Source organism: Sphaeramia orbicularis, chromosome 15 (assembly GCF_902148855.1).
Source record: "Sphaeramia orbicularis chromosome 15, fSphaOr1.1, whole genome shotgun sequence".
Lineage (NCBI taxonomy): Eukaryota > Metazoa > Chordata > Actinopteri > Kurtiformes > Apogonidae > Sphaeramia > Sphaeramia orbicularis.
The window spans coordinates 22,951,076-22,962,999 of record NC_043971.1 but is presented as its reverse complement, the minus strand read 5'-3'; the positions used below and the strand labels follow the sequence as shown (position 1 = coordinate 22,962,999).

The 11,924-nt window shown below is 37.9% G+C and overlaps 1 protein-coding gene across 46 annotated transcripts in view; it reads right to left on the bottom strand.

The window, feature by feature from the left end:
- Positions 1 to 1,346: 1,346 nt before the first annotated feature.
- The window catches only part of LOC115434544 (neurexin-1a), a 283,978-nt gene continuing 273,400 nt past the window's right edge, over positions 1,347 to 11,924 (bottom strand). For 45 of the 46 annotated variants that reach the window (XM_030156529.1, XM_030156535.1, XM_030156541.1 and 42 more), the window contains one exon: positions 1,347 to 3,286. In XM_030156529.1, the coding sequence (XP_030012389.1) occupies positions 2,982 to 3,286 (305 nt within the window). In that variant the 3' untranslated portion in view covers positions 1,347 to 2,981. The remainder of the gene's footprint in view (positions 3,287 to 11,924) is intronic. The other variant, XM_030156540.1, reaches the window with a different exon arrangement.

Here is an 11,924-nt window from a genome sequence, read left to right as displayed (position 1 = left end):
CAGCAACATTATGAGTCCATAAAATCCGGTCAGTTGAACCTGAATATACTGAATGACTAGGTTTTACCATCAATGTTTTTTTTTCTTTGCTGACAGGCATATTCTTAGATGATAATGCCAGGATACATCAGGCTGACACTGTTAAAGAGTGGTTCAAGGACCATGAAACATTATTTTCACATATGGATTAGCCACCACAGAGTCCAGACCTGAACGCCATTGAGGATTGTCTTCCCCAGCTCATCTTTGCACTGCAAATATCAAAATCTTATGAAGTGTATTTTTCTCATTTCTAGTCAAAATATCTCATCACATTTAAAATAAGACATAATCACCTAAAGAGTAACATTTCAGTGAGATATAAGAACTTATTTTTAGACAATAGATCTTGGAAATCTTATTTCAAGAAGTCTTACCAGGATAATTTTCACTTGTTCCATTGGCAGATGTTTTTGCTTGAATTAAGAAAAAAAAATAAATAAATAAATAAAAAAATGTGCAAATGGAACAAGTGAAAATTATCTTGGCAAGATTTCTTGAAATAAGATTTTCAAGATCTATGGTCTAAAAATAAGTTCTTATATCTCACTGAAAAGTTACTCTTCAGGTGATTATGTCTTATTTTAAGTGTGATATTTTGACTAGAAATGAGAAAAATACACTTGGTAAGATTTGATTTTTGCAGTGTGGGATGACATCATTATCAACACGATATCTTGGCGGAAACCTATTGTACGTGTAGATGGAAATAAGTGGCATGTGGCATAAACAATGTCACAGCAAACGCATCAAGTAATTAAAGCTAAAGTTGGTCCAATTAAATATTGTGTTTGTAACTTTTTGTTTTTTTGACCGGCCGTGCTACATGGTGGACTTAGTGATGATATTAACAGCCCACTCTCAAATGAAGTAAACACAATAATCATTTTCATGTGATTATGCACTAATTAACACATACTAATGAATATCATATTGCATTTTTGCAATTAAATCTCTTAAACACTACAGCTCAAAATGGCTACCAGCAAGCAACTCCTGTCTGAAAAGGTAAAACAGACTTTGATATCATATAAGCACATGACCCTTAGTCCTTTTCATCCATGGTTATTGGAATAACAACACTAGATGTCACTAAACAAGAGTCTGTGGTTCGAAGTAGACTTTCAAACAGTAGGATGATAATACTATATTTATCCAATTCACTGTGTCATAGACTGGGTATGTTCACTTAGGTAATATTTTATTCATTTGATTTTTCAAAACTATTTTTCTTTTTTTAAATAATTCCTTTTTTGTTGAGTACAAGAAGATTTACAGTTCAACATAAAGCACTCAAGAAGAAAAGATGAGCAAACAAAGAATTTATAATCATCATTTATAGATCATGGTCATTTTTCCTCATACTCATTCCAAGTACAGGTCTCTGGAAAGCAGAATTGACTGACAGAATGACAGAACAAACACAGAACAGTTGAAATGGAGACTTATTTGAGCTATTCTCCTCAGTTTTTGCATCAGCCCAAGCACACATTGGACAATCTTAGAATATCACTTTGGAACACACACAGCAAGGAATTTTTTTTTTTTTTTTTTAATTGTTGTCATCAGCATCATTCATCATCTTCATCACTTGTATTCCCGGTGTTCATTCTCACTCATGTAAGTCAGGATTGAGGAGGAAGGCAGTGTTTCTACCAGTATCCTTAAAAAGAGAGCCACACATCTTGCCTTGCCATGCCTCTCCAATATCAACCTTGTGCAGTTTTTTGGGACAGGTTAGGCTACTACTGGTCTGGGATCATTTATCTCAGGTTGGCATTTGTATAAAAACTATATAGGAACACATGTAAAAATAGGAGAGAATCAAATTATCCAACTGAAAAAAAAACAAAAAAAAAAATCATAATAATGCAGATGTCTTCATAAAATTTTCTATGTCTAGCAACACTTAATAACACTTATGTTTTCTTTTTGTCCTTTTTTTTTTTCTCGTTTTATTCCAAAATGGTCGAGGAGCAGTTATAGTTTGCATCATCTATACAACAGGCTATAAAACACCACTTTGTCACAGTCCAGAAAGCACATATAGATGTGGTTGTACTGTATATAAACATATGTACTGTAGTAAGATAATTTTGCGTGCATGGCTCCCAAATGATCACTTTTGAGACATCCCCACACATTTGAGGGAACTCGCTCCTTTGAGTTCACACCATGTGAAAACGAAGGCCTCCAGATTTCTTACTGGCACAATGGACATTTTCTTCTTTTAAAACATCGTCTTTCAAGAGAAACCGCAATCCGCTCTTATCTTTGCACTGTGGCAGCTCAGTCAGCCAGGTATTAGTCTTTGCTGGCCATCATTGCCTCTTCAGAAAGTGAGTACTTTGGCTGATTCCTTGGACATCCATCAGGGATTTATCTCTCTGAATTACCTGTCACCTGATATTTTTCTCTTTATCCACAGTAAATGTTTGGCGTAATTATGTGTGTATTTATGCTTTGTGTTATTTTCTCTAGAAAAAGTCTCAACAACACAAACACAGGCAATGTAAATGAAAACATTAAGTTTGTAATGCTGATTCTCCCTTTGTAAAGTGTATCTGTGCTCCTCTGTTTACCAGAAACTAAGGAGCTAGATCACACCATTCTGGCAGAGGAAACAAGTCACAGACGGGTTAATGTTGTTTGGTTGACATGTTAGATATGTGTTCAGTTCATTTTAACTGGTTACCAGAGCCATTTTTCCTTCAGTCTCTTTCTGGACAATATATCTTTGTGTCATTTCACTCAAGTTCTTGAATTAAAGAAAGTTATTTTTTCTCATGTTTACTTTTCAGAGTATTGTCATATAGGAAAAATGACTAAATAACGTTTTTTTTCTTGTTCATCTTTGTTATTATACTGTACACATGGTCATGTCCTGATTTGTCTTTTCGTAAATGTTTAAGTTGGTCTAGAACAGACCAAAGCTTTGACAATCACACGTAGTACTCCTTGTCCTTGTTCTTCTTGTTCTTGCTTGAGGTCTTTGCGGTGTTGACTGGTTTCTCTTTGACAACGGTGCCGTTAGACTGCGCTGAGTTGCTGATGTAATTGCGACTCTCATCTACATGGTATGAGCCTTCGTCTCTATTCCGGTATTTGTACATTGCGTAAAGCAGGATGAGAATACAAAGCGCAGCTGCTGCTACAATTCCGACCACCATCCCTGTTGTGCTGCTGGACTCCCTGAAGACCTCAGATGGGCCTGGGTAACCCTTTGGTCCCGCGCCAGTGGGACTGGCTGAAAAGGAAACAGAGATACGATCATCACAAATGTACTGAACTTCCTATCTTGCATTTCATTTTTATTACTATAACCAGATTTATGGAAGTGAATGGATGCATTCTCCTGGCTGCATGTGTGGATCAATATTACTGTTTAATGTTGAAAGATAGCGCAGACACAATGCCTCACGGTTGCTGAAGCTAAAAGTAGATGTTGGCAGATAGGATTGGTTTTCCCACCTAAGTGCATGCAGTGACTGCTGAAGAGATAAGAGCAAACAGCAGCAGTGAAAATGGTAAACAATGGTAAGAATGGAAGCATCCAAATGGAACCTTACCTGAATAAATTAATTAGAAGAAAAGAGATTTAAATCTAAGTGTTTAACATATCACATATGGATTTGCATTTAAAAAAAAAAAAACTCTAAATACAGAATGTGACAGTGACAAATTATGAATATTTTAGTCTGATCATCATATGGAAATGAGTAATGCCTGCACTAAACTGACAAAAGTTCAATAAATGCATTGAATGAACATCTCCGTCTACTGCTTATCTGCATTTCACTTCCTGTAGAACACTGATCTAATGATATTTACCGGAATCTGCAAATAGAAGAGAGGAGGAGGTGACTGACACATTCCAAAATCAACAAAATAACCTAAATTTAGAAGTGGCGCTGACAGAACGGTTAATGTAATGATTCATGAAGAAGCATGTTAAAAAGCATCATTACATGTCTTGGGGCAGAGTCATGAACACAGATGAAATTTCAGACATTCAGTACATACTTGAGCAATACGACTGTATAAATATGTTGTATACTGTATAAACCTTTCAAAAAGAAAAAAAAAAATTCTTCAATTGACTCAGCAGATTTTGCCAAAGGCTTTCCCCTTTTCTGTTTTTAAATAGTGCCATTCAGTGGAGCATATTCTGAAAGCACGTCAGCCTGATATTATTCAGTCCTCCTGGCACATCTCACTGTGTGTTTTGTAGCAGTCATCATTTCTGCTTAAGCCGTCTTTGTTGCATTTGTGAAATCCAAACACTCAACACTAACATTTGAAAATGAAAGCACTCTGGTTTGACTGGATTGGGGCAAAAAATATTTGAAGGATTTGCAGCTGGGTTAAGATCATGCTTATGTCGATGCAAAGATGTTACGCCTCCATTTTTCATTTACACTGGACAAACTATACAAGGATAAATACTTGTGTTGAGCTGTGGATCTGAATTACCTCCTAGCCTACATGTTGACCAAACTTTTCTTTTTTTTTTTTTTTTTATATTTTGCAAGTTTTGCTATATTTCACGGTGCTGCTCCACGTCCTTGGCCAAAAAGTGCTAAAACACAGCTGCTCTGAATATACAGTAGCCATGGGACTACCGCACTTTAAACCAATTTGTTACTGCCGGGCATTCAGACTGACACTTTAATGAACACTCATTATATATTGACTATTTGCGAGGCTAGGGAGCATGAGACCAGAGGCAAAGGGCCTGTACATTAATAGCATCTGCACTGTTCATCAAAATATTCATGTATGTAAGTGAGCCGTCAATGGAATATGATTGTGCAAATGTAGTGACAGCTGTCAATTGGTAAAAATTTCAATAAAATGTTTGATATTTTTCTAAATGCTTTCCCCATCTGCCATCCCTTGTGCCCCATTTTGCTGTCCCACTTTTATGATGAGCACATTTTAGTTTTAGAAAATAATTGCATTCTTCAGCTTTGATATCAAACAAGCTTTAGAAGGAAATTTCATTTTAAAACAGAAACCACGACATTGTCTCTTCATTATTCCCATCCTTTGATCTGGTCCTATCAGACTAACATTTCCACATGAGGAAAGTATTCCTTTGCAAGAACTTAGTCTCCAAAGTAGAGAACGACTCTCCATCCCATCTCACATCAAAAGAAAGGGACATGGAAAACAAAAATTTGCTGCAATTGAAGTTTGTCATAATCGCTCTGTCTTATCTGATCACATCTTTATTTTATGACAGTTTGGTGTGTGTGTGTTTAAGCATTGAGGCCAGTTCCTGTTCTCTGTGTATAAAAAGCCTGCTTCTTCCTGATCCGTGAAGGACAGGCAGAATTAATAGGATGATACAGCACATCCCGTCCTACATGCTACTTTTGTAGCCACTTCTAAATGTCGAACAAGCACCAAATAAAAGCCAGACAGTGAAAGCCTGTCCTTCAGTTTACAATTAATGCTAACCTGCTATTGCATTGCCCTGAGCATGCCAGTGGTTTTACAAATTTTGTTCCATTTACCACAGAATACTATATTTATTTCCCATTAGACCAAACCACTCAGCACACTGCATTTTTGCTATAGATTTTTTGAGTATATTATGCCAGCTATTGGTTTCAACTGATATTGTTATATTCGCAAACTATTTACATCAGATTGCATTGATTTGTTATGTAATATGTTGTATAAAAATATATATTTATATATTATGCACTTTAGGGGATTAAACACATCACAAATCACTCTGCAGACACTGCACGTGCTATCAATTAGATGCATTTATTTTACTTTAATCATTGTGGGTGATGTTATTCTCCAAAGTGTAGACTATAATGAGTATGAGTTGCTTTATAACACTGAGGACATGCTACACTTCTGGGGATCAAGTGATTGCACATTAGAATGCCCCATTTGTATTCTGTATGCAGTCCAAGTTATAATAAATGTCTCTGATAGCTCTCTTTACCGTTCCCTCTCTTGGGTCACTCAGTGTAGATAGCCTTGCAGATTAGGTACATTTTTACCTTCATTTCTTTTGTTGAGTGACGGCTTAATGTTTAAACATCGCATCAGTTAATGACCCACAGAGACGGATGACTACTTTAGGTAGATTTCATTCATGCTAGACTAAAGGGGAAGAATGAGTGTAAACTGTAAAGAGCAAAAGTTCTTTTAGGTCTCTGTCAGGAGATGAGATGCTTCTGTTGTTCATTGACATGTTTTCCACTCTGGTTAGACTGATCAGTGGCCCAAGTATGCTTCCAATGCCAGCAGACATTCAAGGACAAGCAGAGAGCACCACTGGGGGATTGAGTGTGACTGAGCGTTGCAACAGATTAGCTCTGCTTGTGACAAGCCCACTTATCCTTGCAGACAGGTGTGAAGAATGCTCTCGCCTTGTGGGCAAAAGCCACTGGTTGACACGGCTCTTCCTCAGCAAGCCACTGTGTAGGCATTAACAGTGAGTTACTTTCATATTCGGTATCCATCCTTTGTTTGGGGTCAAAAAGTTGAAAGTGTAGATAACATAGCAGGTTGATGGAGGGGAGAGTTCTCGATGTGGCACTTGAGGGGTAGTATACAAGACCTGAGTTCGCATCAGCTGCGAGGTGACAGAGTTAGAAGAGTTCAGGAGGCAGACGGCCTCAGGGGTGAGTCATGTGATTACAGTACCACACTACACTGTTCTTCCTTCTGTGATCTAACACCTCCAGCTATGGGCTTTGTTATTTCCTCTTGCCTGCATCTGCTGATTAGCTCCCTACAGTCTGTATTCACACAGAGACCATGTCAGTGGGAAACTTTCAATCAACTCAACACAACTTTTCTTTCATTTCCCAAAAAAAAAAAGGCAAAAATTTCAGTAGGCATATTATGTGAACCGCTCATTTAAGCTTCCAGCCTTTTCCTGAAAAATATATTTTAATATCCAAACAGAGAGCCAGATAGTGACCACTACTTAAAGGATTAACAGAGTATTTTGCAGAGTGCTGACACAGCCACGTTTTGCCCAAAAAGATTAGCATTCATTACAGCTCATTAGCTTGCATTTAGTCTCAGCAGTGTCTATCAAACGGCCACCTGATCGCAGGCAGGGATCAGTAATCCTTCAGGCTGTTTTCTCACCTATGGTTGGCTTGCAAAAATCAGTTGATGATTGTGTAAAGTTGGATCGCTTTCCCATTGATTCAGTTTTTGTTTCACACAGAAAAAAAAAAAAAAAATCCAAGCAAACCTAAATGCATCAGAACAAACCACTTGAGAATATGTGCTCCCCTTATTGATTAGACATGTCTGCGGTGAATAAAGAAAACACACAAAGAATTTCCTGTGCTCTAGACTAGTGCATATTAGTGTAGCCCACAAGATATAGTTTGTTAGAATAAGCCGTCTTCTGGTTGACTGTTTGATACCATTGTCACAGTCCCTTTTCCTATGTGAAAAAGAAAAAAAAAAAAAAAAACGACAAAAATAACAACTACATAGTGCTGGACAGTTGATGAAAATTTGGAGGAACTTGTTCGGTTCTTGTGTTGCTTGATTTTATGGATATCTAAAGCTTACCATATGCAATCCCTACTAAAACAAGTCTTTACCTCAAAACTCTTTACAAACAAACCATTGCTGCATCCTAGGCTGGCGATGCCCGGAATGACTGTGATTTGTGTAAATATATAATACAATTCAGATAAGTTTTTCTATAATGTGATCTGCCAGGTGTTTGTCCAGTGAAACCTGGAGATAAATCTATGCACATATTTCTGTAGCTTACTATTTAATATGGATCTCTTTTTATTTTCCAAAAGCACACTTCATTACAGAAACCCTTGAACTTGCAGAGTAAACCTAGACGTTGGGTTGTATCGAGGTTAGATTAAGTTTCCACCACTCCAGAATTAGAAGAGATGGTGTTGGTGAGGTTGTTTTGGTCAGCACTGTGTGATTACCATGTTCACACATGGCCAAACAAACTGCACTGAGAAGAAAAACACACTGCATTTGCTTCCAGTGGGCTAAAGTCTGCTGGTGGGGAAGCAGATTAACTGATGATGATATGGCTCATTTACTCCCCATGTACCTGGCAGAAGACCCAGGACCTGACCTGCCTTTCCATGGTTTTAGTTCAGTTCAAAGTAAGGTGGACACGAGGCCTTCGAGAAAATCTCATAAGACCTCAGTCAAAATGCATCTGCCTGTCTGTTCATTAGCACTCCATCACCTCAGAATGAAGGGACATAAACTGAGAAAGAAATAGCGCCTGAAACAAGTGTTTAAAATGATGGCTCCTCTATACGCTCTACTCGAGCGTACCCAAGGGTAAAATTAGACATGGGGAAAATGACCTTAAAGTGGAGCCTAGCTTCATGGCAGCCTAGCAGGGGTGCACTTGTGAAGCGATAGAGGTAAACTCAGGGGGGTTAACTTTTGAAGGATTGCAGTTGTGTAAAAGCTGCCAGAATAACTATCTCCTCTCCATCCCATCCCAGGGCGAGAGTTAAATTACAGTATCACATCCAGACCATCATAAAGTCCTTGCTGTTTTATTCACAAGGACAACAGTTAATGTTTCAGTCATTTAGTCACAAATCATTTGCTCCTGCCAAGTCTAAGATTATTGTAGTGGAGACAGGAAGGACAATAAAGAAGCATGTTGTTCAATAAATCTATAAATGTCCAAAAAGACAATGAAATAGTCTAGTTAAGAATTATTTTCTTTATAAAGACTGGTGCTAAAGTGCGCAGTATCATTATTATTGTGATTGGTTTGGTTTTGATGTTCGCTGCAGATCATCTTTTCACATTGTTCTACTCTCCCCAGTACGGACACACTCAGCTCCCAGGGATATTAGCTTAGCTGCAGTGGAAGTTGTCATTTAGAAGACTGTTAAATGTCTGATGTGATTGCCCTTCTTTTTGCCTGACTTCTTTTTGCCGTGTGCCCCCAAGAGAGGAATGGGATCAGAGATTCCACTCTGTCAAGCGGGATTTGAATAAATGGTCCTCTTCAAAGACTATTTTTCCTCATTTGTCTCCAGCGAGAAGGTTCATTTGTTTTGTAATTTGTACCAGGGTATGCAGGTTGACGAGGCCATGGATGAAGGAGTGGGGAAGGGGGGTTTACTTCAGGTGCGTGTAAGGCTTGTTAAGAGGTAATGGAGCAACCGGGACTACTTAGGATATATTAAATGGACAGACTGGGTTGGACCTCTCATTAGATCCTGGTGGCAACGGGTCAAAGAGTGGGTGTAGTGAACACACTGATGATGCATAGTGACAACACTGAATTTATATATGCCAACACTCAATGCAGTTATTTTTAGCTGAAAGGTAATAAAAGGAGAATTTGTGTCAGCCTTTGCCATCCTGTAACAGTTCTACATGATCAGTACACTGTGCATTTTTGAGAGCTTAAGGAGGTGTGGCTGTGGGTCGCTTTGAGCGCGACCCAGGCTTAGATGGCATGCTCAGTGACACATTGCTGTTATTCAGCCAGATTAGTGTTATCCCATCTTCTGCCTTCACATATCCAACTATAATCACAAGCTGTCAGACCCGTCATATAGTGGGGATCAGTCTTCAGACAGGTCACTGTATCAACAGCAGCAGAGCCAAAACAGTTATTAAATCCCTCTTCCTTCTTTAATTATCTGAGTGTCCTCGAGAAGTGATGCAAGCCACCCTGTACTTGTGACATGCTGGCAGTATGCCTGATGACAGCATGCATGTGTGAGTCTGAAGTGGCTCAGCTCATGCTGATGGTGGATGATGAACAGAGAGCTGAGTGAGCATGAAGTGAAGTCCAAGTGAGAATTATTAAAAGGTGTTTGATTTAGTTCAGTAAAAAAGTATGGTGGAGTTTAAGCCTTTGCCCAGAGGGGTTCCACTTAAAGATGCTAGATAAAAGAAGAGGGCATATCTTACTTGGCATGAAGGGCACAAGTCAGTGGTTCATCTCTAGACTTGTGAAGATGGAGTCCAGATCATACTTAGATAATTGTGCAGCCTTATGCTTAGGCTACTTGTTCTTTATACATTTGTATGGGTACACCTGCAGTATAGTCATGCATAAAACCTCTTCTATGCTGACCAGACTGCATAGTTTGCATTTACAAATAAAACAATACAAAAGCAAAAATGTTCTGCTAACTGTGTATATGCAGCGGGAAAACACTTTCTTGATTAATATTCCAATTCACAAAACATGTGATGAATACGCCACACATAAGTCATCTTCATAGAAATATTCATCTCTAACATGTAATATTATATATTTAAATGTAGGGCATTTTTACAAATGGCTTTACTGATTGGTAAAATGTTGATCATTATTTTTTTTCTTCTTTATATAATTATCATAACTGCCTTATAGCTGGGTGCCCTTTCTTTTCTTGGATAAGCAAAGTCTTTCATGCCCTACTTAGTCTTTGAACAGACACATTGTGTTAGCATCAATGTCAGCACACCAAGTGATGTGTGGTAGAAAAATAAAAATAATTGAAAATATAAATATGGTGGGATCAGTGAAGAGAGAGATTGACAGTGAGTGTGAAATCCTGTTTTCTCCTAGAGCACACTTCGTTTAAAATAGGATGTAAAAGAAAACCTGGATGACATAATCCTTACTGAAAGAGTGAAAAAGAACAAATATCACAAAAAAAAAAAATCCATATATTCTCTGTAGAAATTGCCATAGTAAACAATTATAAAAGGACGGTTTTGGGGAAATGAGCATGCCTGATGCTTCAAGGTCATCAGTGTGGCTACAGCAAAATGATGCATTTGATGGGCATGAGCTCTAATCATACTCAATAGGCATCCAGTCTTCAGATGAATATTAAACTTTGTTTCTCTGTTAGCAGCAGTGTGTTGGCATGCAAGGTGCATGCCACTGTGCCACTGTGTTCAGCAAAGGAAGGAATGAACACACACAGAGTTCCAGCTGGGTATGATTGAATAACCTATTAAATGTGGGCAGTGACCTCTTAAGCCAGCACAGTGCTCTTAATGTTTCATTAATCTCACTGCTACTTTTAAAACAATAATTTACTCTAATTTTTTTTCCCTTCCTGGCTGGGTGCATTGCCATCGGGTTAAAGAGAGTATTCATTTGCCATTTGATTTATTGGTTTACTTTACGTATTGTTTCCCCACCCATAAATTAAATCTATTAAAACAAATGTCAAACACATTAGTAGCTGCTAATGTCACCGCAGAATGCTTGAGGATAGGAAAAGATGAGAGAGCGCAGAGAGAAGGGGAAACTAGAGATGATTAACCTTAACCTGCCTATGGGCAATCTGCAATGAAGGGCTACTGGAGCTGAGAATAAAGGAACCAAGAAACTATTTGTGAAAACTAGAAAGGGCTGTACACCGAAAGCCTCTCTAAGGGCTGTTGGTGTGGATTTGACAAGCAGCTCATTTCTTTCATACAAATCAGATTTCATATGACTGTGTGTTGCATAATTAATGATGGAATGGTGGAGAAGGTAAATGTGTAAACATATAAAAGATAAGCAACCTGTCATTGCTTCCTGTGCTATGTTAGGTGATATTATTCTAGGTCTGTGCTTTCTGTGCCATAAAAAAAAAAACAAAAAAAACAAGAGATGATGGGATCAGAGACGTTTAGTAAGATAAACATAAGGAGCAAAAAACAATTCCTTACACTGTTATTCAGTATTTTTTCTTTCATTGGTAGAATTTATTTAGTACCAAGTGATGGAGCATTGCTTGACATAGATATATAAACTGAAACACCTGTATTTGTATCATTTTGTATTCACAATATAATAGGACCGCTGAGACAAATTTTGAAGCACATTTCTGTGTCTTCTTAATTTGTATTAGTTTAACAAATGAGTGCATGAGTGATAGCAGCACTGA